The sequence below is a fragment of the Betta splendens genome, chromosome 5 (genome assembly GCF_900634795.4).
Source record: "Betta splendens chromosome 5, fBetSpl5.4, whole genome shotgun sequence".
Lineage (NCBI taxonomy): Eukaryota > Metazoa > Chordata > Actinopteri > Anabantiformes > Osphronemidae > Betta > Betta splendens.
In genome coordinates, this window is record NC_040885.2 from 11,362,484 (window position 1) to 11,390,102 (window position 27,619).

At 46.6% G+C, this 27,619-nt stretch overlaps 2 protein-coding genes across 6 annotated transcripts; one reads left to right on the plus strand and one right to left on the minus strand.

Annotated features, from left to right (window-relative positions):
- The first annotated feature begins 208 nt into the window (after positions 1-208).
- On the plus strand, positions 209-3,215 carry LOC121202266 (uncharacterized). 4 transcript variants are annotated; one of them, XM_055509049.1, is made up of 12 exons: positions 209-629; positions 710-783; positions 905-928; positions 1,005-1,283; positions 1,393-1,698; positions 1,857-1,913; positions 1,992-2,063; positions 2,145-2,195; positions 2,325-2,378; positions 2,548-2,649; positions 2,777-2,840; positions 2,912-3,215. In XM_055509049.1, the coding sequence occupies exons 2-12, from the start codon at positions 720-722 to the stop codon at positions 2,967-2,969; spliced, it is 1,131 nt and encodes a 376-aa protein (XP_055365024.1). In that variant the 5' UTR covers positions 209-629; positions 710-719; the 3' UTR covers positions 2,970-3,215. The 4 variants fall into 4 exon arrangements, with proteins under 4 accessions (XP_055365024.1, XP_055365023.1, XP_055365026.1 ...); XM_055509048.1 differs by having other exon boundaries at positions 209-783; XM_055509051.1 differs by lacking the exon at positions 905-928.
- Positions 3,185-25,777, minus strand: cacna2d3 (calcium channel, voltage dependent, alpha2/delta subunit 3). Of its 2 annotated transcripts, XM_055509045.1 has the most exons (39): positions 25,518-25,777; positions 24,089-24,170; positions 22,770-22,997; positions 21,260-21,376; positions 19,602-19,661; positions 16,472-16,634; positions 15,872-16,003; positions 15,042-15,102; positions 14,794-14,944; positions 14,603-14,677; positions 14,401-14,490; positions 13,135-13,248; positions 12,102-12,180; positions 11,479-11,612; positions 11,140-11,157; positions 10,321-10,392; positions 10,167-10,247; positions 10,016-10,090; positions 9,138-9,221; positions 8,875-8,946; positions 8,734-8,795; positions 8,574-8,641; positions 8,425-8,470; positions 8,223-8,320; positions 8,047-8,140; positions 6,838-6,933; positions 6,625-6,746; positions 6,048-6,125; positions 5,870-5,931; positions 5,703-5,747; positions 5,561-5,623; positions 5,367-5,437; positions 5,213-5,288; positions 5,043-5,083; positions 4,837-4,892; positions 4,620-4,737; positions 4,378-4,491; positions 4,121-4,202; positions 3,185-3,999 (listed from the first exon to the last, which is right to left on the minus strand). In XM_055509045.1, exons 1-39 carry the CDS (start codon positions 25,643-25,645, stop codon positions 3,907-3,909), a joined length of 3,501 nt encoding a protein of 1,166 aa, XP_055365020.1. In that variant the 5' UTR covers positions 25,646-25,777; the 3' UTR covers positions 3,185-3,906. The 2 variants fall into 2 exon arrangements, with proteins under 2 accessions (XP_055365020.1, XP_055365021.1); XM_055509046.1 differs by lacking the exon at positions 11,140-11,157.
- Between the last annotated feature and the right edge of the window lie 1,842 nt (positions 25,778-27,619).

Sequence of the window (27,619 nt, forward strand, 5' to 3'; positions counted from 1 at the left end):
CATGTACTTTGAGTTTCACATGTTCTCACAGACGTCTGTCTTTTCCAGTCGGATATTTACCATGTTTACGCCACGATCGCAGAGGAACCAGCTGAAGCAGCTCTGCCAGCTGCATTATACAGCACGCTGCAGGCTGTCTGAGCACCACATGAGCATTAGACAACGTAAAGGCAGGCTGTTAACGCTCAGTACAAGGCTGGACCAGTGACATGAATGTTGTCTTTATGACTGAACTCAACTTAACTTAATTTAAATGCACTATAATGTCTTGGTAGCCGACATTCTCAAAGTCAAATCTCTGGTTTGGTTTGTTAAGGAAAGAATTAAGTAAGTAACTAATTTGCTTTCTCTTGAACGACATTGTAAAGTCGTCACTTGTACAGTATCTATAAAACTAGTGATAAAAATCACTATCAATAAAATGAAAATTTTTATATTTAAATTTCTTAGTTTCTGTAATAAACTACAATTTTATGAAAGAAGATCGTGGTAGCTCTACAATGATTGTATTTCCTACTCTGCCCACTAAAATATATTAATTACGTATTCCTCTCAGTGCTGAGTGGAAACAATGCAAGAAGAAAATGAAAGGAGCCAGAGGAAACTCTACCGCTGGTGCTGCTCTATGTGTAAATATGTGTTTCTGCTGTGGTCTGTTCTCTAGCGTTGGTATTTTATGCTGTGGTTTGTAAATGACTCTCATGCACAGGTTCAGTTAAATGTGTTCCAGTCACATTCATGGCTTCATCATGATTCAACAGCTGCTGCTAATCGTCCTCATCCGTAGGTTAAACTTCAACACTCCTATGAGATTCATGTAACTTCTACCCATCAGTAAATCTGCAGATTAGATCAATATGTACTGACGTATGTTGTATTTGTTGTCGCCTTGTTTCTCAAATAGATTTTTACAGAGGCAAAGCACGAGGTTGGTAGAATTTAATCTTAGTTTTAAAAATCTTCATTTGTGCTTCACATTAACACATGATACCTCTACATTTCAGCTGTTCCTCCGCCTGAGCTGACGGTGACTCCAGTGGAGATCGCAGAGACAGACGCAGTCACTCTGAACTGTCGGACGCCGTCATCTGCGTCTCTGTGTTTTTTCTACACTGTGAGTGGACGAACCGTCAGAACTTTCTCCTGCCTGTGGACACTGACAGGGGCCGAGCTCCTGCACATGGCGAGTCTGAGGCCCCCTGCTGAGGTTGAAGTCAAATGTTATTACACCAGGAAAGGAAGAAGTTCTCCACATAGTGATCCGTCCTCCATCACTATAAAGTGTATGTGATTTTACTACCGTGCCTGATGTTTCCAAATGTTTACAATCACTATAAATAACCTGATTCACAAAGTTCCACCTTTTTACCCAAAGGATGCTTTAATTCACAGCTTCTCCTCAACCTAAGCTGACGGTGACTCCAGTGAAAATCGCAGAGACAAACTCAGTCACTCTGAACTGTCAGACTCCGTCGTCTGTGTCTCAGTGTTTTTTCGTCACTGTGAGTGGAGGAACCGTCAGAAGCCTCTCCTGCCTGTGGACCCTGACAGGGACAGAGCTCCTGCACATGGCACAACTGAGGTCACCTGCTGAGGTTGAAGTTCAATGTTATTATACCTTTAATGGAAGAAATTCTCCGCTCAGTGATCCGTCCTCCATCACTATACAAAGTAGACGTCCATCAACAAACGTTATTGGTAAAGTAATATTACAATACGTTAGCCATTCATTTGTATTTGGACAAACCAGCGACATCCTCCACTCACATTTAATGGTCACATTAAATTTTGATTTTAAGTAGTTGAAGAGATGACAGACATGAAGTGTCTCATCATCTCATCTTCTTCTAATGCAGATACTGACACAGAGTCAAGCGTGATAACGACTTCTCCAAAAACCCCTGTGACCACAGGTAGGACAAGCTGATCAGAACCAGAGAAACCACAACATTGTCACTGATACGTCAGTCTGACAGTTTTCAAACCTCCAGGTCTGACGCTCATACTCGCTCGTACTTCTGCTCCTGTAGCTCGTTTAGAGCCAACATCAGGTGAAACTACAGGTAAATAAAACTGACTCTATCAATGGACTGTGGGATTTAAAATTATTATGACTTTGTTTAATGGTTCTGTCCTTCTTTTAGCAGGTCACACGTTTGACACTAAGGCTTTAACATCAGTGAAACAAGCAGCAGGTGATGCAGTTATTTGCTTCACCAAACACATCAACATGTAATAACCACGTGAAAGAATGAATGTTTTTGATGTCACCATGAATGTCATTAATATGATTATAACATTTGTTGTTCTCTATTTTAATGTAGATTTGGACATTAGTACGACGTCCATGAAGGCAGAATTTGAAGAGAAAAAAAAAGGTACTGGGAATAAAAGATTGTTAAATATCATTAACTATGTCGTATATTTTTGTATTTTTTTGTATGAATCAACACTAAGAGCAAGTGAGTCTGCAATGTTCTTTAATGTTAACCACACTAATTCTATCATATATGTGACACATTTACATGATGAGCTGTTGTCTCAAAGCAGAGTGGATGTGGAGGGTAATAATTGGAGTGGCTGCTTGTGGCGTAGCATCTGGTGTCGTCCTGCTGCTTCCAATAGTTCCCAGACTGCTGCGAAGAGCTGGTGAGATTTATTACTGATGGTCCAATAAAGCCCCTGCTGTGTGTCCACACATGTACAGTAACAGTCACACCAAAGCCTTTAATTTCTTAAATCCAGTTTCTAGCACTCATCTATGTGATGTGATCAGGTTCACCAGCAGGAGCTGAGGCAGTGGAAGAAGACAAGGTGGAGGCCGTTCTCAAAATGAAGACGTAAGTTAATTATAGTTTTTATATATTTGCATATTTGATTATACAGTTTTAAAACAATAGTTGTTTTTCAGCATGAACTTTACCATTTATACTCCGTCATCACTGAGGATCCAGCTGCACCCGTCCTGATTAATGGGATTTATTCGACTGCAGCTCAACCATTAGATGAACCCAGGAGCTGCTGAGGCCTCAGGGCAAAAGAGAGCAAGAAAAAAGCGCACAATTAGATTTTTACTGGGGTTAAAACCTGTAAACCTTTTGTAAATGCTCTTAAGCCCACGAAGTGGGTTTGTGACTGGCCAAAAACAGTTATTTCAGGTAGAAACTCACACATACACGAGAAGGAAAATGACACATGTATTTATTGACTTTCTCAAAGCCGAGGTTGTGATCACTCTGACAAATTACAGCTGAATATATTAATGTAACATTCTTAAACACACTGTTGAATCATCGTCATGCAGCTTTAGCTTGTTTAATGGCTTCTGCTTTAAAACAAGAAGAACCTGACAGAATAAAGGAACTTTAAAAATGCATGTATTTGGATAATCCCATTTATTATTTACATTAAAAACTATTTTTCATCAAATCAATCAAATATTTGAAGGAAGACATGACGATGACACTATAAATTTTCAGCAACACACTGTCAAAAAAATGCATAAACCACATTTGTTCCATATCAGACAAAAGTGTGTTGTTTTACATTAATCTTCACATTTCCCCCCAACAACAAAGAAACCAAAAAATGTTTGATTTCTCATCCTTCTAGATTTTTAGAACTTTATTTTTTCTATAGACATAAGTTTTTCCCTTATTTTTTTCAGTGAACATTCAGGACATCTGGGCAAACTCTCTGCTGTGACGTGTCACCAGATGTTTCTCTTTTATTTTGCCGCTCGTTTGGTGTTTTCTGCAGTGATGGATGCGCGTCTCAGTGCTACAGATGGTTTTTCTAGAGCGGTGCCTGAGCAAAGCCCCGTCTCACTGGCCACGTTCTCTATGTGTTTCCAAGCGTCATCGCGTTGCGTTAGTCCTTACTGACGCCTGCCTCCGCTGGTGGCGGTCACCTGCTGACGCTCGCTGCCATCAGGGGCAGCAGGGCTGCTGTCAGGGCACCGGAGAGGTGCGTCGCTGAACCACACTCCATCGCATTCTCCTGCAGAAGTAGTGGAACAGCCCTTTAATGATTGAGCTACAGTTTGTAATAATGTTGCATGGACGAGCAGCTCTTTGAGAACGTTCTATATACACTGAGAATGCACACATGTGCATCCTACCTCAGGGTGGAAGGGGTGACATGATTCAGGCTTCTTTCTGTCCTTCTGAAACTTCAGCCTGTCACATTTTAGCGACTCGTTGTGTTCAAAGGTGTCAAGGGTAAAAATAGGCAGCGCTAAACATATTGATACGTACAAACAAGTGCGAACAGCGCGTGTCTAAGTTTAGATGCTCAGCAAAGTGGTTCAACTGAACTCGTTGATCGCTTAGAGTCAGAGCCACGTATCAAACCCGCGTGTTTCGCGCTGAAAGGATATACATGATCTCGATGGGGTCCATGGTGACGGGCAGGGCGCCGCTGCAGTCGCACTTGTTGTCCACGACAACCATGAAGAGGTTGCTGCTGGGAATCTGCTGAATAACAAAGGACCTGCAGATCAAACACAGGCAGAGGCCGGTTTGGGTCGCATCGTGTGAGGGGCAGCAGACAGATGGCTGCAGGCGAAGATGGTACAATCAACCTGCTAACAGTTAGCGTGAGACGGCCTTAAACGCTACCTGACACAGGCGCCACATTCAATGTTGCCCGTTGTCTCTTTAATGGTGCGTTCAGAGACGAACGCCGGATACTCTGTGTCACATGGGACCATGGTGGTTTTGCCGCGAGGTCTCTGAGCTAAGTTTGTGGTGAAGCGAGTTAGACCACAGAAACTCCACATGAGACAGAAATAATTTGCAGAGCGCACACACACACACAAACAACTGGCTGCGTTACCTTTGACTGAAAGATCAATGTTCCACCAACTGTACAGGTTAAACTCAAGCAGGAAACTAAAGAGGAGCATGAGAATTGGGGTTAAATGAGGTTAAATGAGGTTAAACTTAAGCAGAAAACTAAAGAGGAACATGAGAATCACATTTTATTTAAATATATGTGTACATCCGTGTTATTACTAATTAATTTCCATAAATAGGTCTTACATGAGAAGTTCAGTCAGGAGCCATTTAACCATAGAGAAAGGCTAAAAAGAAAAGAATGATTTAATGATTTCAAGTGCCCCATTTAATACTCTACATCTGACCACAGTGTGTGGTTTACTCATACTGATGACGAGTACATACTGTGCTTCTGACACCTCCTACATACTTACATCTGATAAAGTGCGTGCGCTGTCGCTGCTCCCAGCGTACTCTCTGCAAAGAGCCTGGTAGTCGTACAGCGTGATCCTGCAACACAAACAGCAGCTTTACGGTCAGCGCCACTGGACCTGTGGTTTTAGGGTGCGGAGAAAATGTGCCTCGGACCTTTTGAAGGAGCCCATTTGAAGAAGTTTGCTCATAACAGCGCCCTCCACCTCTCCGAAGAACAGCCCTGTCTGAGAGACGAGCCGCGTCAAAGCCAACACGCACACGTTAAGGCCCCCTGCGGTGAACGCTGTGTAGCCTGCACCACATACACATACCTGCAACGATCTACACACACTGAAAGCGCACAGTACCTGAGACGGCTCCTCCGTGACGAGAATGAAGCCATTATTGTCTATGAGATAACAGTTGATGTCCTGAAGGAGAAGCAGGAAGAGGTCATTAAATAGGCAAAACAGTGAACCCACATGTAAACTACACTGCAGAGCTACTGACCTCATGATCACAGCTGATGCTGCACTTTCCATCCAGAGCTGTGCACTGAGCGAGCAACAAAAGCAAGTTAGGGCCCCATCCCAGGATCACACACACACACACACACACACACACACACACACACACACACACACACACACACACACACACACACACTGTGCTGTTACCTGTCTGCAGGCAGTCCAGAACTTCCTCTGGAAAAACTCCAGCTTCATCTGGATCCCTACAGCTGAGAGCAAGAGCAGCCACAAACACAAACACAGGCTGTACATGACCGTTTATTCACTTTATGTGCTGGTCAGCGCGTCGCATCACAGATACGCCGAAGCGCTGGAATGATGATACCTGCAACAATTGGAGACTTCCTGTCGTCGAGGAGCTGAATGGCAGTACTGGCCAAAACCACGCTCTTATTCTCTAACGCTAGAAGGAAAGAGCAGAGTGTAAACTGTAACATAATAGCTGAATTACACCTCCTGTCCACTAGATGGCGCCCTGTGCTCACAGGGTCTTTACAACGGAGCAGTCCGGTCTGAACCAGATGGCTTTAATATATTTCAAATGGGCTTTGTGATAGAACACATCAGGGTTTAATAGAAGAGTCTGAGCAGACGCATCGTCATTAACAGCGAGAGGCTGGTAAATGTCACAGTTAATTCTGAATATGAGCAACAATAACTAACAGCGATGGAGATGAGCTGTGCTGCATATAAAACCACAGTCCGAATACAAATACATGGACAAAGACTGACTTGGATTCGTACTTTTTTTCAGAAAAGCTTGAGGCATTCGTTCACGTAGTTTGAATCAACTTAGTGAATTTAGGAAGTGGAAGTAAAGGGAAGGTGTCACAGCACATTTGCAGCGTTTTCCCCCTCAGCTGAACACGCCGCGTGCTGGGGTCGCGGGCTTCGCGCTGTACCTGTGCTGAAGGGGATGGAGTAGACAAACGTGCCAGGGACCTGCTCCGCCGCCCGCTTGTACCACAGGGGGAAGTGATCAGCATTAAACACACCCTCTTTGTCCTCGGCTGTCAGGAAGTCTCTGAGGAAGCGCGCAGAATAAAAGCCAGGTTTAGATCCATCAAGCGCCATCGCAGCTTTGTGCGCTGTAAGTAATGATTAGAGGCGCTCACCGATTAGACAGCTGATCCGCAGGTACGAACAGGTTGGTCCTTGACAGGCCGGTGCGTGTTCCCAGGAAGGTGATCTCTACGCCTTTGTCTGAGTTCCTGTTGGTGGAGCAGAGCAGTCGCTGCACATCTGTGCATTCGTTTGCAGTGATTTACATTAACATCACATTGGCTACGGTGATGATAGGCGGCTGCGTGTACATGCTTGTTCCCCCACGAGGGGTTTAAAGCCCCGAGGGATCTTCAGATCAGATACGGTATATAATTGCTTCCCCGTCATCCTATCAGTTAGATGTGCCCAGCAAACCCCCGTCATGGACGCATCCTCCTCAGCCAGAACCTCAACTTCAGCAGGAAGAAGAGGCTCCTTCACACTTCTTTAAGCGTGAGTCCAAAACGTCTACAGAGGAAACTGTTGTACTGCTGTTTTTTCCTGCAGTAGAGATCTTAATCTCAATGGGATTTTATTGATTAGACTAAATGCAAACTGCCCCAGTGGGTTTTGAAGGTCACAGCCTGACGGACCCAACGGAACCATGTCGAGGATCAGAGCAGCAGTTCTGAGTTTGACGGCTCTTGGTTTAACTCAGGACACAGTGCCACCTTGTACGTGGAACTGCTTAGTGCTGCATTGTCCCAAGGACGTGGCCATTAACACAGCCCGTGTCCTCTGGGTGATGAAGTTGCAGCTTTGTAAACTCAAACGTTTTAAAATATTAAACCTGTGCATGTGCTCTAATATGTCTAATAAATCAACAAGCTTCAGCATCAGGTTTCCCAAGAAAAAAACGTATTTATAAAAACATATTTCAATACAAAACCTGAATCTAAATTCTATTATCCAACTTTAACTAATAAAGTCTGATGAGCCTATGAACTTTTGAGGTGATCACATGGGTGCGTATCATTTTAGCACTTTTCCTATAAGACATTGCACAGCATTTCCAAATTGGCACCATTTAATATGACGCTGGTTTATAGATTGGTACCGAGTCATTATCAGGAACATTAACACACTTAATTTGCCTAGTGTTAATCGTGGTGCAGTATGAGTGTATTCACATCAGTATCCTTCCTTCATAACACAGAACATTTATGAGAGCAGGTGACTTACAGGCATTTTCTGATAGGACACTTCACAGAGTAACGCTTTATTGAGCCCATTACCATCTAACTAATAACTGCAGCAGAGGTGGTGCATGCCGTGCTTACTCTGACTTGTTAAGAGCCAGTCCGGTCCAGTACGCCTCCAATGGAGCCGTGACCACGGCGTCGAACAACACCTCCTGGATCAGCTCCCTGTCGCCTGCAGGACGCAACGCGGCCACGTGCACATTTTAGTTCACTCAGACCCAAAGACGAGCGCCTGTGACTGAGGGGCTTCTTACATCTGAGGTGCGGCCTGCGTCCCGTCATGAAGAGCTTGATGGCCTGAATCTGCGTGAGGTGGCGGTGCTCGTGCTCCTCCTCCGTGTTGCAGTAGGTCCTGTGCAAACACAGTCGCATCACACTCTTACGTCACGGGGCCCCGGAGCTAAAGCTAACACACATAACGCGCATGAGCGCGCGCTCCCACAGCCCCGGCGTTACCATTCATCTGCCAGGGCAACATCTGGCTGTTCCAGATCACGGAGCCCTGAAAAACACACGTCAGTAACGCTTCAGCTATGCCAGCCCAGCCTCAGCCACACAATGAACCCCCCCCCCCCCCGAACCAGCAGGTTGGGGGGGTGACGTACCGGCTTCGACTGACACGTTTCCTCGGAAGAAGTACTTGCCATGACCCCTGGAAAGAGCTACTCCGACGCTGGGGACAGAGGAGAAGCAGTCCGTTAGCTTTGAATGGGAGCGACGCATTCACCGGCTCAGGGCTTCGGAGGATCGAAACTTCTCTTCCACCTGAACGGAGTTCCCTTGATGTCGGTGTAATAGTAGTCATTGTGCATCTTCAGGACGCGCCTCTGAAACAGAGATAAAGACGGGTGAGGTCAGGTGAAGTGCCCCCCGACGGGGAGATGCTCTATCTGAGCGCAGCCTCACCCCCCGGTCCACCGTCTTCTTCACCTCCATGGAGAAGGTCCCCGTCCTCCTGTTCACCATGGCGTTGCGGAGCTGGGAGATAAAGCGCACGCAGGCGCAGAGATTACAGGAGGCACGGCCGGGCGACAGCTTCAGCAGCCTGTCAAAGGCTCAGCACCAACACGCTTCTTTAAGCCTCGTGTTTGTGCTCGGCTTCTACCAGATAAATAAGTGTCCCTCTGTATTCAGATTAATGGCAATGTGTGTGTGTGTGTGACACATACAACGTCGTCTTTGTCCTCCCACTCCACCTCAGACAGATCCACGCTGCTGTAGTTGGGCTTCCTCCGTTTCTGGCCCTCCTGATACTGCACAGAGACACACAGCATGCGCCGTTCAAGCGTGTGCGCGCGCGCGGGGCCCTCGCGCTCATGCCCGGCCTGACTCCACCGTCCGCTCGTGTATGCGTCACATTCACGAAGCCGTGTTTTGAGAAGCGATGCAGTCCGCGTGAATTAATGCGACACTTGCCGTGTGCTTTTATTCCCCCTCATCGAGGTTGTGTTCGGTAATTATTTAACAAATCATCTGTGAAATGAAAACTGTCGGGGGAATTGCAAACAATTAATGTGACTGATAGGAAATACACGCTCAAACAAGTCGCCATCAATACATGACGCTGCTACTGTATGCACTGTAGTCCGGCGCACAACAACACGTCAAAGACTACAACCACAGCACACTGTTAGCCACAAAGAGACACTGACAGGGAACCAACACAGACTAGCACACGCACAGTTGCACAGAGAGGAATAGCACTAACACTGGCACACACAGATCCACCAGCACGACCATAGCTCCTGAGGAACCAGCGGTTCCGGGGCAAGCGGCTGTGGTCTCTGCCAGCGAGTGTTAAGTTACCTCAGGGAAATGTCAGAGTGGCCTTTATCCCTGCATGCATACATCAAAGGAGAAGGTGGGGATTACAGACTATACGAGCCCATCAAGCCTCCTAACCAGATCAACATGTCAGTCTCTGTGTGCCGTTGTCATGGGAACTAATCATTTGTATTATGCTTACAATAGAATGGATGAAACCAAAAGGAAAGAACTGGGTAAACTCAGGGAATCCCATGAAGCTGTTGTGATTGTGGGTAATTACCAGAGGTCGGAGGTCAGGGTGTATGAGGATGTAGCCATTGTTCGTGATGGCAAACGCATAGCCGTGGATCCCTAACTGGGGAAACGGAATGAGAGGCATTTTGCAGAATGCATATTATCACAGCCATTAATCGAAGAGCAGCTGATGGTACCATATGTTTGGGGATGAGCTTCATCAGCTCCTGCAGAGGGATGTCTGTTCCTACGACCCCCAACAGGATTCCCTGGTTCTTCTGCATGAAAAGATTGGGAACTTTAGAGCAGAGCTACGCAAGCGCCGCCTTTCTCCTGTGATCAGCGACGTACGGTTTCATTCTTGGTGCTGAAGACGGGCATGGCGACGGTGGTCGTCAGACTCGGGCCGCCTTTGTCATTGAGCTGGAAGGAGCAGAATTAGACATTTGTTAATAATAATAATGAGAAATAAATCACTATCAACAAGTATAGTTGTAGTTTCAGGACATTAACTGCAGTAAAAACAGATGGCTTCACTAAAATCAAACTGTAAAACTAAAAGTTAAAGAACTGTATTTAACATTTGAATTTGATTATTGTGCAAAATTGTGTATTGCATTGGACGAATACAATGAATAGACTCTAGGCGAGCTGTGAACGGCCGTGTGTACGAGCTCCCTTGACAAAATGAAGAATGGAGGCTCCTTAAATTCATCACAACACACACACCGGCGCAGGCAGGTGAACCCGTGATCGCCCGCCCTCCCCCCTCCATCCTTCTCTCTCTCTGTTTTGGACTTCTCTCCAATGTCAGTTACATTATGGGCTTTAGGAGATAAAATGCAATGATCCACAGAATGATGAATGGTGTGTCTGAGGCCGAGATACAAGAGTGCACACACCAGAGGACAATCTCCCAGTCCTTCTGTGTGCAGGTTTTATTGTGTGTGCCCACTTTTAATAAGTATAACAAATGCTACCAAACCACTTCTGGGCTCGAAGGGAAGACGAAGCAAAGCTTTGCTCATTTCACGTTTCTTAGGTAATATTAAAGAAAAAAGTTAAAACGTGGAGATAACAAGCCGCGATTCAACTTCTCCACTCTTTGTACAAGTCCTCCACACAACCACCAGCCAGCAAATAAACATGATGACTGATGCGCATATTTACCATGTGAGCCAGGGTGAGCTGAAAGTAGAAGAAGACTGCATAAGATTAAACTGTCCCGTGAATTAAACTCTGAACATTCTGCATTGACTCTGAAGACAGATGCACGTTGGGAGGAAGATTCATGCAGATTAATGGAGCTCGTAATGCTGGACTGATTCCAGCAGCATGAAGAGTAATGACGGGGGAGCAGTCACGCACATGTGCACACGGACACAAACACATTCACTCATATGAATTACTGGACTTTCTTACTTTCAAAGTTTTGTCCCAACAAACACTACAATGATCCTCGTCTGAGACGTGACGGTATCAGGCTCGACGGCGTGGGAACATACTCACAGCACTGTCGACGTACGCTTCGGTCCACACCGTGTCGTGCTCGTGGTCGATGACCTTCGGGCGGCTCATGACGTGAAGGTACCGCATCACGTTCTCCTGGACGTCCGCTAAAGTCGAGATCTGACTGAAATATCCTGCAACAACACACGCGTTGCTTCAAACGAGGCATAAACCTCGGTATTGGAACCAATTACAGCAAAATTTTCAATTTTCACCAATTAAACATTTGTAAATCATTTACTGTTTGAATGCTAAAAAGTAAGTTATGATGGAATTATATTATTGGCTTGGGACTCGTCTCTCCACAGTCCTCGTGTGATCTGTTTTCCTGGCTGTGACTTTCCCTTCCAGAGGGCACTCATGCGGAGCGCTGACACGTGGGAGCCATCAGCAGCAGGCAGCCAAGGGGTAGACACACTGACAGGAAGAGGGATTAGAGCAGATTGACCTCTGACCCCCCCCAAGTGCTACTTCATTGCCTCCTGGCAGAAGGACCGCGAGCCGACATGAGCGTACAGTATTCGCACCCACGCATCCCCATCTTATCGCGTGAGCGCACGGGAACATGCGACATGCAGCTATTAGCGCGCTCTCATCCTTAGTGTTTATCAAACATCTCCCACCTTTGTTGGCGCAGGCCATCCATTTCAGGTTATCGGCAAACGCAGACTCTCGTCCAATCAGGTAGGGGAAGATCCGCACCTGTGCAAAGGACACGGACGTTGACAGCAGCAAAGATGGAACACGCGACGTGCGAGTGTGTGAGTGAATGTGGACAGGGAGCTGCTGAGTGCCACTTTAACACACTAATGAGCAAACACGGAGCAGTGAGTACTTCATTTCTCCCAGTTTGCCGTTCTGCTATTACATAAATTCAATTAATTTTCCTGGTTGGGGGCTGGGCAGAGGGGCATGTTCCACTGTCCTCCTTTAAAGAACGCTGCGTGACACGCTGAGCCAAAGCGACACGGCTCATTGGCTCCAGATGCTTTGCTAAGCACAAAGCCGATAGGCAACACTGAGAAGCTGCCATGTAGAGACCCCGGGGGTGTGTGCGGTGGGGGTGGGGGTGGGGGGGCCCTGCCAAATACTGCCCCGTGCCCTGCCAGCCACCGCCAACACACATATGCTTGAGAGGACCCAACAAAAGCCCCGGAGCTGTTGTTTTTATTGCTTTGTGAATAGCCCAGCAGTCCATTTCATTCAAATTGCTTTTACGCCTTAACAAAAGGAGCCCAACAAAGGAGTTTAATTCCAGCGCTGAGTCCAGGAAGAAGTGTGGAGGGAGCCAGTTAAACCTGGGACGGTGGCGCCAGCTTCTGAGACAGAGCTGCCTGCACGTTCTCTGCCCTTGAAAGCAGTTAATTTTCCGTGTTTTATTCCCAGCGGGGGGTGTGTGTGTGTGTGGGGGGGGGGGGGGTGCTCTCTAATGCGGCAGCACATTTACAAACATCAAACCGACGTGGATGTTTATATTACAGAGTTACGACTGGAAATAGGGAACCAATTCCTCTACACGTCAAACCAGGAGCTGCAGCTGGAGTGTGTGTGAAAACGCAGGGCACACCTGAGGCCGGAGGCGGAAAAAGTGCAGCGAGAGCGGAACGTGAGAGGACGTGAGAGGAGAAAGAGAGGGAGAGAGAGAAGTAAACGCACCTTTCGTTCGGGCCAGTTGTACTTCTCGAACACGTCGTCGTACATTTCCGTGGCCCCGTCGGTCACCAGCATGATGGCCTGGCTGCACAGGCTGCCGCGCCCGGTCTGGTTGAACTGCAACAACGAATGCACCCAATGAGACCCGGGCGCGGTCTAATATAAGCATCGAGCAATCAGAGCCTGCTTCCATCGTGTCTGATGATGAGGCCCGATATGGCAGCCGTTGAGCCAATAACAGTCGCTCAGTGGCGCCGATAACGTCTTGGTAAGTACACCTGACGAGAGCGGAGCGCTTCATCCCGACGCCGGGAGACGTATGGTGGCAATTAAAGGCTTTATTGACCTGTGACAGGCCGAGTGGAGACGAGGAGGCGTCGCCCTGCAGCAGCGGCCACTGTACGTCCTCAGATCCAGGCTATGGATGCGGCCCTGCAGCGGGAGCTGGTCTCCGTAGATGGCAGCAAACTGGGTGAAGCGCTCAGGTCCACGTGTCTATTCTAGTTTTTCTAGTGTTTTACGACTGGGCTGAGCTCAGACACACGCATGAAGCATCCTCCTGTGACGATGGGGCCCAGATGTGGACGTGCTGCCCTGTTCTCCTTCAGCCTGTCTGTGCTGGGCTGTATTCTCCTTTTCCTGGATGGGGCTACCGGCCACCTGATTACCATATTCATCGCAGGGCTTTAATTAATCTGACAAAGGCAGAGGTAAAAGCCGGGCTCCCTCGGCTTCAGCGGCGCAGCCAAAGCTCGCCTGAAAACGTGGAGATAAAAGGAGCGCGCGGCGGCGCCCGGCCTTATCTGCTCCGTGCTCCAATCAGCCACGTTATTAATCACTGACATTAATTGGAGCCATTAATCACGCTTGAGAATGGATGTGTCTGTGTTTGGAGGGCGGAACGAGGATGGCGCCGCCGCGTCTCGACAGGCGCGGGACGATCAGCGCGGCGACAAACAAACGGGCGTCGAGAAATGAAGGTTTTGCTGACGTTCTGGTCAAGCGGAGCTCCCGCATCACGTCCGCGGAAGCCGAGCACACGCGCAAATCCATTTTCCTCACGTCGAATGAACCAATAAATATATTAATGATTTTGTGAAAATAAATGAATACACAACAAGGGTGTCACATAATCAGTAAAGAGTGGAGAAGAGTTCAGCCGGTCTGATTTGTGATAGGTTACTTCAGTGGAATGTGGCCTGGGATGATTCATGTTTGAACAGCATCCCCATTAAAGTGGCAGTCACAGCTCAGCGTCCTGGAACTTACATCACTCAGGATTGTGAATGCTTCGGTCAGAGCTTCACCCAGCAGCCCGATCCCTTTGGCAAACAGCTTGTCCAGATGTTCGCGGAAATGCTGACAGATAACAGCCAGAGTGGAAACGAAAGGCTCTGAGCATTAATCACACAAATTCAAACCCGATACGATCCACAGCACATCTATTATGTCACTCTGGAGCGGGACTCACGTCTTTATTGGCTCTATCCGCTCGGACCAGCGTGCCGTTCAGACAAGGCTCCACATAGTGAATCTCTTGATTATACTGAGGAAGGACAATTTAATAAGCCTCTTTTGTCTTTAATGAAAGACTCTTGTTATCTGACACTCAACAGAAACGCCTTCGTTGAGATCATCAATAGAGAGGAACTAGAAGCTCACTGCGATGATGTTGAAGAAGTCGTCATCTCCCAGCGTGTCCAGGATGGAGGAGACTGTCTGCCTGGCGATGGTCAGCCTCAGCCCCTTCATGCTCCCACTGACGTCCACCAGGATAACGACGTCCTTGGGAGACGTCGCTGCCTGGATGTACCTGTGGTTTGGGGGCAGATTGGACAGGATGGAGCAGCTTTGTGACGGCGGCGAGCAGCTGGACGACACAGAGCGTATGTGGAGCAGCTCACGCCTACCACTTCCGATTTCTGCAGTCAAAGCCAATGACGCCGTGCTCGTCGGGGTGCCACTTTACGCCTGGGGACACGTCCGCAGAGGGATTTGGGTTTTAAACATAACACACAAGACGTTTGACAGTGGACAAAGTCAGGGACGATGTCTGATAAGAGTTCGGCAGGTCAAACAAATCTGAGTGATGTCCATGTTGTTCCACACTCTGCAAAGGAGTTTTAGTTTAAATCAAAAAAATTACTGCAAACTGACGGCAAATTGCTTTTCATTGCTTCATAGCTCATAATGTCCTAAACTGATACAGCTCAAGGATAATATAGCAATAGTCCTCTGTGCTTTTATGAAAGATGGAGAGAAACTAGCAGCAAACCTCCCCAAATAACAGCTGATCTGGATTATTAATCTGAGCGACAGACTCCTCTACTGTTTGAATACAAATTACTCTCATGGTTGCAAAATAATGATCATAGACTAAAGTGAACACTCATTGCATTAAACATATACGGTAAATATGTTTTACAGTTTCATCATCCACATGGCCCCGGTTTCCCCTCATTGTAACAGTCTGGTGGCGTTGGCTGTGTCCAGGAAACGCTGATTAATTACAGCCCGTGTGTTTGCATCCTCTCTGATGGTCTGTAAAATTACTACATTAGCCAAATTATCCCTTTAGTAATTCTAAATCATTTGTTCTGATCGTTCCTTTTTCTTCACCGAGGGCTGACGGCTCCCGTGGGACAGGCCCCCACCACACACACACACACACACACACACACACACACACACACACACACACACACACACACACACACACTGACAGGCTGACAGCACTCACCGGGGTACTGCCTGAAGAAGCCCTTGGCGCTTCCAAAGTACTGCCAGGTGAGTGTCGGGTCTCTCTCAAAATTGTCTACAAACACTTTGTTCAGCGCCTCGGACCAGTAGACGCCGTTCACTATATCAGGATCTGGGGCAGCAGAGGACGCGGAAGACAACAGAGAGAGACAAGTAAATTAAGCGGCCGTGATGGTAACTGTCCTGGCAATAATTACTAAGCACACAGTTGACCTTTGTCCCTTAGTGACCTCCCTGAAGGGGACACAATGGCTGCGACTAAATCAAGCCGGCCCCTCCTCCCTCTGGACGAGGCTCCCTTTGTGCTCGGAGCAGAGACTTATGGGGGGTCCATTACCGCCGAACAAAAGCAGCCCAGGCGACTCACAGGGAAGAGGTGGCGCACTATGTTATACGACAAGAAGCACTTGTGGTGTCTTTTAAAGCTCGGCCGCTGCCTTTGTCGGCATCTGGGCTGCCATCGACCCGGGCTGCGACACAGATACTGTATTACCTCAAACACCGTTCCTCACTTTTACTACTCCCTCCCTCTGCACGGCCACCGGCTCACAAGCAGACACATAACATCTGGTTGGTTCACCTTTGTTGTACATGTTGGTGGGAACCTGCACCACGCTGAGGCTCAGGTTGACGGACAGGTTATTGAAGTGGTCGTTGGGCTCCAGGAGGAACTCTCCGCCGAGCTCCACGCGGTTGCCCTCCTCGTCCACTTCATTGATCAACACCGCGTTGAAGTACTCGTACTGCAGAAGGAGCCAATGCAGAATATGAGAGCGGCACTGCAGGTGGAGCAGGCATTAAAGGGACGCAGCAGAGCAGGAAGAGAGCGCATCATTATTTTACCTCGAATGCTGAACAATAACCAGGGTTCATAATGATATTTAAACATGTTGTATGTCCTTGATCTTGTTACATGATTTATGTTTTAAAACAAATACTTGTGTAACCTTTAAAATCCAAATTACAAATACAACTGCATGGGGGGGAAATTGTCAAAATTTACATAAATGTGTTTTTTCCAGTCACTGATTCAGGGTCCAGCCTGTTGTTCAAGGCTGCATGAGCTGCAGCCACTACAGTTTCATAAATATTAACAGGTGCAGGATTCTCTTTCATTTCCCCTCATGTGACAGAACGGGCTGAAAAGACAGCAGCTGTAACCCTCACACGTCACGGGCGCCTAAAAGGCCCTGGATGTGCAAAAGAGACTGAAGTCTGACCTCCTTAAAGAGAAAGCCAACAGTTTGTCTGTCCTGTCCTTTACTGTCTGCCGCTGCCGAGGAAGAAAGACTAGCTCATCCTGTCTGAGCGGCCTTTTTGTGGCCTCTGGTTCTCATTGATAGAAGGAGAGAGAGAGAGAGAGAGAGAGAGGGCGAGCGGGAGGGGGGAGAGATGGCTGATAGACTCTCCAGCATCACACTCGGGGGAGTCCGCTCTGGCATCGCCATCAAGCAGCCCCTGACAGCTCATACCACGCCTGAGCAGCTCCCTGACGAGCTGCGGCGGGGCAGAGGGGGGAGACGACTGCAGAGGGGGAGCAGCGGGTGAGGGAAACGTGCACCCTCAGCAAGAACCGAGGCACGTTAACCGCCGGGGTTATTACTGTAGAGCAGGCCGTGGGACACTGCGGCTCCCCGAGACGCCCCACTGACTCTCACACCGCTGCAGTTAGCTGTGGGCCGTCGCTGCGGAGATGCGCTCTCCATTACAGGCTGCCGGGCCTCCGGCGCCGCTGTCTTGAGATGGTGGCTCTCACTAAGCGTTATTCTGTACTCTGCAGGTTTAATGAGCTCAGCACTTAACAGTTTAATAGGAACTGGTGTGTCCTGAAGTCTCCTCTGTCGCAATGATGAGGTCTATTTTTCCACGAGGCGGTGTTGGATTAAAAAAATGAACAGAGCCAAGAAAAAATAAAGATAGACATCAAGTAATGTGAATTTCTGACAAATACTTGTATATTAAATATGAGACACAATGTAAAAATGATAATACTTAAACTGACAATAATAAATGAATAAATAATAACTTAGTAATGATAAAAAGCAGAAAATAAAATCCGTAGTTCTGGTAAAAAAGTTAAAAAAAGCTAAACAAATGACATTTTATTTATTTTGCTGAGGTGTCCTCTGGTCGGATCATACGTCCACACTTTGAAGCATTGCTCTGATCTGTTTTTCAGGCCTGCAGCGAACATGAACAGACAGCTCTGCACGCTGCTGGACTGTGGACGCGTCTTAGGTCAAAGCCAAACGCTCCACTGGCCAAGTGGCAGAGATAAGAGCAGTCGACTTATCTGGCTGCGGTCGGTGAAATGGTGCGTGAAAAATGTGCATTGTCAGAGGAGAGGTTGCTTAAATGATGCCACAAGGATGCGATCACGACACCACCCCAGGTGGATATTGAATTTTCCTTATTATTTTTATGGCCTTCAAGATGAAATGAGAGTGCGATAGAACAATACCTGTCAATTGCTTGAATCAAACTATTAAAGCTGCGTTCATCTATCAAATGTGTGCAATATCATTGCTTTTTACATATATTTTTAGACACATTCATACTTTAATGAGTACAATGTACATGGACCCATTTATGGCAGGAGATGAAAGATGGAAGTAAAGTGGCATTGTTCAATCTATTTCAATGAACATGTTTGTGGTAAAGTATATTTTAACACATAAATAAAAGTTGTTTTTATTAAGATTAAGACACAAAATAAAATGTTAACTTGAGAAAAAAATATGTTCCTAAATATGCTCCGGAATTTGGTCTGGATTTTTAACATATTGTCCTTTATGTTAAAGTGTTTCGGTCACATTTTATGTTTAAAGGCAACAGCTACCTGTCTTGTCAAGACAGCAGAGAACAAGGTGACTGAGGCGCATTCATACGATGTAAACGCTTCTATTAACTGTAAAGTGCCGCCGTTATTTTAATGTTTTGTTGCTCCAGCGAGTTTCCAATCTAAAGCCACGAAAGTGAAACAATGCACCGCACAAAAGAGTTTCATTTATCTTTGTCCACTGGACAGGAAGAGAGAGAGAACGTGAGGGAAAGGAGGCGAGAGAGAGAGAGAGAGAGAGAGAGAGAGAGACTAACTAACGACAGAAATACTGCATTCCCTCTGCAGAGACTGAAGAAGCCGAGTGCTCCTGAAATCCGCAATGAGAGCCGCTAAATAACGACCTGAACAGAGGCCGAGCGCGCGCGCACATCCTGTGAAATATAATTAAAAAGAGCAGCAGTGCAGGCCGAGCTCTGGCTCCCATTTAACTTTAACCGCGTTTGACGGAGTCCAATACCAAAAAAAACAACAACACCATCCTCTAGTGTAACAACGCAGCGCAGCTTTTAACAGCTCTCACGCCATTTCGTGCCGTTCTGTCGCTGTGCGTCAAACTGCGCGCGTCAGGTCAACAGGGTCCGCGCAGGCGCTGCGGTCCCAGCGCTTAAAAAGCCTTTAATGTGTGCGGCATTGCTTATCACACAAGTATTATGTATCAAACCGCTGACAGTGTGAAGGACGGTGCCAACGCAATTAAAGACTTTTAGGGCCTATTACCCTTCTCTCACCTTGCAGCCGCGCCCCCCAGCCTCCCCCCAGCTAAAAATGATTCATCCCGCTCCTCCACACTGACACGTCACATTCTTTATGTCCACATTTTCTTTTCCGCTCTTTTCTGGTCTTTTCTTTGGCTCGGGCCGATCCTCACCTGCAGGTCGGGATTTTCCTCGTGCTGATGGTGCGCGTCCTCCGCTGCCTCCACCAGCCGCTGAGAGGAGGGAAACTGTGGTTATTACGGTTATTTATAACACACACTTGTGTTTGTTCGATGCAAAAGAACAATAAATTGCACTCGGCACTGAATGAATACATTTCTCGAAAGCTTCAATAAACTTGAGGCCTCTAGGGAGTTCGTTAGAACTTTTTCACGCTCTGCTGCTCTTAGGATTTTTTTAGATTTACGCGCTTTTCTCATTTTAACTCGCCACCGCACCGAATGGAACCACAACGAATCTTCGGCGGGACACGGTGACAAAACAGCCTTTACCGTCTCGCAGCCTTTACGTTTAGGCGTAAAATTACGCATAAAATGTGGCGCACCGCTGTGAAGTGATTGATGGAGGCGGGCCGCGGCCGGGTTTCGTGCCGCGCACCGACGCGGCGAACGCGTCGCTGGAAATAACTCGATTCCGGAAAATATGCTTGGCTCGGTGTTTCTGGGGGAAATGGCAGCTGAACGCAGCCACTCCGCTCTTTGGAGCCTCGGAGTCAAGTAGGTAATTAACATCTGTCGCACGTGTCAACATAACTGCTACACAAACACAACGGAGGCTTTTCCGCTGAATACTGAGCTCTCGTGGGCAAATTCAATTGACCTCACAGTGAGTTGCCATGTCCTCAGCATCCAGTTTAATAAAAAATAATAATATATAAATATATATTTATCAACATTTATCTGAGTTAAGCAGAGAACACGCTTGAAGGGCTAAATGTCCTTTTTAATGAAATACCTCCTGCAGTTACACCTCCTTCAGTTTGTTGAGGTTCTCTGCTTCATTGTTAATCTGCTTTTTTAAAACCAGATGAGTGCCTTCATGTGTTTCTTACATTACACTGATGTGAGCCTCAATGTGAGTCTGGAGCGAAAGTGTTTTGTGTTTTCGACACAACCTCCACGGGACACTTCAATGCGTTGCTGCGGCTGGAAGAATCAAATGTGCTTCACTAAAATGAGTGCCCTGCTGTAATTTACAGGCTGAAGTGTAATAAATTGTGGCGCACGCGGGATCAGGCGCGAGCAGATAAACGTTATCGTTTCCCAGCAGTCCCTGCAAGGTGCAGCATTAAAACGGTTACAAGCTCCTGTGAGCTCAGGTCGCAGCCGGGCTGCGGCTGCAGGTCTGCAGTGAGCTGCGCTGTAATACATGACAAACAGCTGATCTCTGAACGAAACATGCCTCTGTTTTCCACTTCTGATCACCGTCTCCTCATGACTGGATATAAATTATGGAAAAAAAGATATGCTTGGTTTGAAGAAACACAACCTCTAGTGCTTTACCTTCTTCCAACGAGAAGCTTTATCAGCATAGTGTTTAAATCTTAAAACATTAAACATTGCACGTTAAAATAATTAAAAAAAGGTGTAGACAAAACAACCAAATGCTGACTCATCTCTAACAAATGCTGCAGGCTCAGGCTGCTTCCAAAGGTAAATGCGCCAAACATGAGCCTCCTTTAGCAAAGAGGAAAAGTTTTCCACTCTGCACTGTCCCCCATAATATTTAACGCGTGTTTTAATCCTAATAATAAAATACCTTTTTTTTACAGGATAAACGACCTTTGAGCTCGTTCAGGCATTTCACCTACCCTGGTTGCCTCTGCTTTTCTCCGGAACATCTCCTCCATCTTCACAGCCAGGTTTTTGACCAGTTTCATACCATCAATTTCCTCCACTCTGACTGATTTCTCAAGCTCTTTATATTTCTGAAAAGAACGGAAACAACAGAGGAGACCTTTAAATCTTATCAGGCTTTAGTGGGAAAACATCCCGGAGGCTTCCAGCCTCTGCACCAGCATGGCTAATTAACCTCCTAGTGAGATAATCAGAGGTACTGTACCCTAAAATTTCCACTTAACCCCAAACAAGACAAAATTGAAACATTGCAATAATCACGTTTCCTGTCTGCACAACAGCGCTCCATTGTTTCACTGCATTCCACTTACAGTGGGAGTAAAACAAGGTTTATAATCCTTCACATGTTGCCTGACAAGCTGCCGGCAGCCAGTCTCAGATGAGCGCTGATAAAATCAGCTGCAGCGCACTTTGATTGATGGTCTTTATTTGGTCTCAGTCATTGGCTGCACATGCTGCTTCTGTCCTTTCTGATTGGCTGGAGACGGCCATGTTGGGTGGCCGGGGGGCGGGGCTGGATCTGGAGGCTATGCATAGTAAGAGGGTAATTGAAATGGAGTCAAAGCACAGGAGAAAGATAATAACCTGTCAGGCTCGGCTGATTCCGGGTAATGAACTACATCTCACATAATGCTGATCCTGCTGGATGCACAGGACCTCCAGTGATACAGAACAAAGCCCGCCACAGCCTGGAGGAGTGTAACATTACATAATCCCACACCTGCCCGGCACACACACACACACACACACACACACACACCAAACAAAAACAAAAAGCCTGATCTTCTTCACATTTCTAGTAGCCTTATCCAAAAATAAACATAAGCCTTGTGTGTGGACAGGACACACACACACACACACACGCACTACTAGTACATAAGGCGACAAACAGCCAACTGAAAGGAAGCGTGTGGGCCGGCGGTGGAGCAGAACAGTTCATTTCACGCCTGTCCTCCTCGCCTCAGCACCCCGGGTACCCGGCCCCCACCGCCCCCTTCTCACTCACACTCCTCCATTCATGGAGAGGAGGCGAAGCCGCATCCATCACAACTCTGGGATCATGATTATTGATTAAAGGGGAGACCGGTGCGGTGGGGACCCCCGTCTGCCGTGGAGCCTGCGGAATATCAGTGTTTCCCCCTTTTTGGAGAAGCCCTGCTGGAACCGGGTAAATCCCAGTAAAAGCCGCTAATGATCAGCCTTAATGAGCGGCCCTTAACGAGCCATCCGCTCCCTCCCAGCTCACTGCTTTTGCTGAGTGGCTCGGCACAGCTCTGAGCGGACACGCCTCCACGAACAGGAGCACCAGCAAAGTGCTTACGCGCGCACAAAGAGGGGCTAACGTGGCTCTACAGTACATTGCCAAATGTTTCACGTGGGTGAAACAGAAGGAGGGGACGCATAGCGCTGCAGCCGCCATCACGCATCTAGAGCTAGATCCCACTGCACAGGAGGAGGCGTCACCTCGGGACACGGCGCTCCGAGGCTCGGGCCCTGGAGCCGCTTCCTAATGGCCGTTTGGACGCTCTCCCCGTATCTGCGCGGACCTCCTCTGGCGACGCCGCTCTCGTCCCACGCGCCGGGACACGCGGCAGAGCTCTTGGGGCTGATCCTGCTGCCGCCCTTGACCGAGGCGCCGGCGTCGGAGCTGGAGTTGGCGCCCGGACGTGGCGCCGTGATGGCCCACAGCTCCTAGAGCGGCGGGAGGCAGACGGTGAATGAGCAGGACAGCGTCACAGACGTGACGCTGCAGCAGCTTAATGCAGGATACGGCAAGTAGCTGCCAATGAGGACAGAAAGACGAGACAAGAGAATTTAAAACCGAGCAAACTCAAGCAAAACGCTTACTCAACTTACTTGCACTGATTTTTTTAAATTTGACTAATCTAAGTGTGGGACGTCTCAGTGTTAAGCACGCTGACTTACATTAATATGGTTTCCACAGCTCATGCAAAGGATTCATTTTATTCTTTTGTCACATCTTGTTACTCTCACTTCTATCCACAGGCTTTAATGTTATTCACAAAAACCAAAGCCATCATGTGTTTAAAACTACTCAGCCTCATCATCTTTTTAAATATAACCTGTGACCATAGTGCGTTTTCTGCTGTACAGTAAAGCCCTGTAACTCCGGACCCACTCTACACTGCAGTGCAGCATTCAGCGCTCACAAAGAGCAGCTTTACCTCCAGATGCGCGCGTCACAGTCTTTGATCTGGTTTCATTTTAACGTGAAGCAGACGTTTGTTTATTCGTCCACCTCAGTCAGCTTTGACCAACTCTTCTGAGCTGTGAGGTGAAACTGTCTCTGCCATCGAGGGGTGAGACCTGGATCGTAGCTTATTCTCTGAAGCCTTCAATTGTTCGTTATACTGTATGATCACAGGGCTATAGGATATCACACACACACACACACGCACGCGCACACACACGCACGCACTCACGCACGCACGCACATACACACACACGCACACACACACACACACACACACACACACACACACACACATCTAGAGGTCTCACCTCGTGACTCCAGCTGACTGTGGAGATGAGGGGGGAATCTGAGCCGCGCTTAATGAGTCGTATCAAGTACAAACATACATGTGTGAGTGTGCACACCTGAGTCTCCTCTAGAAAAAAAGCATCAGCATTCAGCTGAGACACCAACATGCTCCTGCAGCCATTGAGGGGAAATACAGCATTACGTCATGTAATGTGTGCAACAGTGCGACTATGGAAACGAGCATTTGTGTCCACACAGGCTTAGGAGAGGGGAGAAATACCTTCTGTAGCAGCTGGGATCCAGAATATTTTGCAGAGATGGATTTAATTTCTCCTCCAAATGCTGAGGCCCAGAGTTTTACACTAAAATACAGAAAACGTCACTTTATTCTGATTGTGGACAGTTGAGACACAATATGTCAAAATACATCTTATTGCTCAAACCTCATTAAAAAACTCATGTTTAATATCTCTCTTTGTCCTCTTTTTCATACACATTCTATCTCCTTCTTTGCATCTAATTGGTCCTAATCTGCATTTTTCTAACTAGTTCGACTAAAACAGTTGTTTTAGTTGTAAAAAGTTGTAACGGCCCAGTGCTCCTGACCTACAGTTTACAGACAAATGGTTTTGTTGTAGATTGGATCTTCAACAGAGTCGGCCTCTGAAACAGTAAATTGTGCAGTACTGTATCTAAGAAATCGGACTAAATGAATGTTAGAATAACACTGAAACCAAAATTAATATTTGAAGAAAATGAAAAAAACAAGAAACTTTAAATGCGTCACTTTATAGTTAGTACATCAGATGCTTCGCTGGTGGGGAAATATTTTTCAATATGAATCTGCTTAGTCTCAGTTGCTGTTGCGTTTTTTCTGGTTTGTTCATGCCTAGGTTTTTGGTTTGTACAATATATGTGTTAAATTTATTATTTCATATTTTTTAAGGTGAATGTTTGAACATATTTGATTTCATGTATCAGGAAACTAGTAGCTGCACAGGTTTATAGAATGTACATCTTACACAGTATATAGTGCAGGTAAATGTAGCAAAACAAAATCTTGCAAAATCTAAAATTATGTGTCTGAGTTTCCTGTTGTGCTTCATGGCATTTTTAAAAATTATTTGTCGTGAAAGATTTGGGAAATGTTTGATTAGACCTGCTGCTGACTGTGATTTTGTGGCATGTGAAGCATATACAACAAATCACCATTTAATCAGTTATTATTACAGGTTTAGAGATTAAAATATATAAATAAATCATCCTCTGAAATAAATATCCCTAAAACGCCCAATGACCTAATGATGTTCAGTGCATAACAACCCAAGCAACTGAACACAAAACTATAACATACATAAAAAACACATCGATTTGTGCTTTGGTTTGCTCTGAACTGCATTTTTTTTTTGTTTTTGTGGATTTGCTATAGTCTGAACGCCTCGTTTTTGTAATTGTCAATTTCAACCTGTGTTAAGATAAATGACAGAACGAGGTTTGTGGTTGATATTATTAAATTCCAGAGGCAACAAAAGATTCCCGGCAAATCTGCGACTTTACCGTTGAACTTTTGTACATGAGCCAAATCAAATCTTTTCTACATGCCTCATTGTACATGCTGCCTTTCCCACAGACCCGCCTGATTCCAGTGAAACCCCGACATTCCAGTTTCATCCAAAAGATGCAAAGTTGCGCGGCACATTGTCACTCACACTGACAGAGGGATTCCTTGCTGGGACCCCGCCACCTCCACCACGTTGGAACCGACCAAAATCCAAAGCAGGAGGAAGCTGCTGCTGCGTGTTTGGGCTCCTGGGGCGATCGAACGGGTTTCCTGCATCTTCAAATCTGCTTAGAAAATACGAACACGGTAAAATCCCCGAGCCACCTACTCCAGTGTCGCTACTACCGGCACGTACCCTACTGTATTTGGCCAGAGAGAGAGGGAGTGAGTGAGCGAGACAGGGCGAGAGAGAGCGAGCGAGCGAGAGAGGGAGAGAGGGAGAGAGCGAGAGAGCGAGAGAGGGAGAGAGCGAGAGAGAGAGAGAGAGAGGGAGAGATCATTACTCTTCAGCATCTCTGCGTTTTTCACCCATCCTGAAAGTTGTCAAGAATCATTAATATGTCATCTGCTAATTGCGAAACAATTTTGAAGACAGAAGCTTCTGATTTCACAACAGAACATGCATAAATAAAAAATTTCTGAAGTGTAAATGAATCCAAAACGACGTTTCTTCATTTCTACATGTCTCATATCTGTAAATACTGTAGCAAGAACTGATGTAGCTGCATTTAAAGCTGTAATGTGTGATTGATGCAGGCTGTGTCTCAATCCACTGCAAACTACTGTAGATGATTTACAAGCGTTTGTTTTTGCAGTATACAACTGAAACCTGACCAAGTAGAGCCTCGCATATTTATTCTACAGGGGACGAAGGCAAAAAGGTGTTTAAAGCCGATTTCAGGCGCGAAATGGCTTGAGACGACAATAATGCAGATATTTGATGGAGACTTCAGCAGCACAAGAATAAAACAGTTTATTTATGGTCACACACACACACACACACACACACACACACACACACACACACACACACACACACACACACACACACACACACACACACACACACACACTGACGAGTGATGGAGGTGCGTGTCGCCGAATGAACCTTGGCGCAGTTGAGTTTCTGATTGGCTGAAGTCTACGATAATAAAATCGATGACGTCACGGCCCACGCCAGCTTCCCTTCCACGTGTAGTTTGTAGATGTTTCTGTGGAGTTGAGCTGCTGTGATTTAGAGTCTCTGAACTTCAAACGTGCCATAGATGAAGGCGCGCTATTAAGTCAAACCTGCGGATGTGGGCGACTCATCGCGCTCTACTCTCAAAGCTGATTAGGAAGAGATAATGATGTCAAGGAGGCCGTCGGGTTGATGCACTGCCCCTCCCCACGCTCCCTTCCCTCCCCCATCACCATCAGCGCCACAGCACCCGTGTTTCGACTTGAGGCTTTTATTAGTTTAGTAATTGCGTCGTACATCAAAGTTGTGAGGAGCCTGTACTGTCTGGGACGTGCCGATAAGGCGCCTGCAACTTGGATGACGGACAATATCATCCAGTGACTGACCAATAGCAGCGGCTGCCTGAATGCTTTAATTAAGTATCGACAGAAAATAGAAGCAGTTCTCTGTCACAATGCAGAGGAACACAATCTTTAGTTTTACTAAAGGCGCCGTGCTTCTCAGGCCACGCTTAAGAGCCTTTGAGCAAGAAATTTCATCAGTACATGAGGTTTACGTTGTCCAGGTGATTGGACCTCCTTAGAAACATCTCCATCTCGACCCACTCGGGACATAGGGTCGAATAAACAGCTCAGTGGACAAACACATGGGAATAAATGAAGATTTAAGAAAGTTAAAGAGATTCCAGTGCGTCACAAAGTGACCACAATGTTGAGCTAACGATCATCTGAATGCAAAACTACAGTTACAACGATTGATTTCGATATCAAATGTTTAATTGTTTGATATACAATATCTAGCTGCTAAGTTCCAAATCCAACTTATAACAGAATGAAACTTTCGAATACAATAAATCGTTCAAACACCAGTCTGAAAACAAAAGATTAAACATGCAAACGAAGCAGGTCAGTTTAAGCAAGTCTCAAAGAAGACGTATTTTTCTTCTAATCATCAAAAAAAAGTTCGAAGATTTATACTATGAAGTCCTGTTTCAAACCTCTCGGTTCTTACGTCTCTGTCCATGGTGCTGATTTCATTTCGCTGTTTCACGTAGACACGTGTGAGGTCAA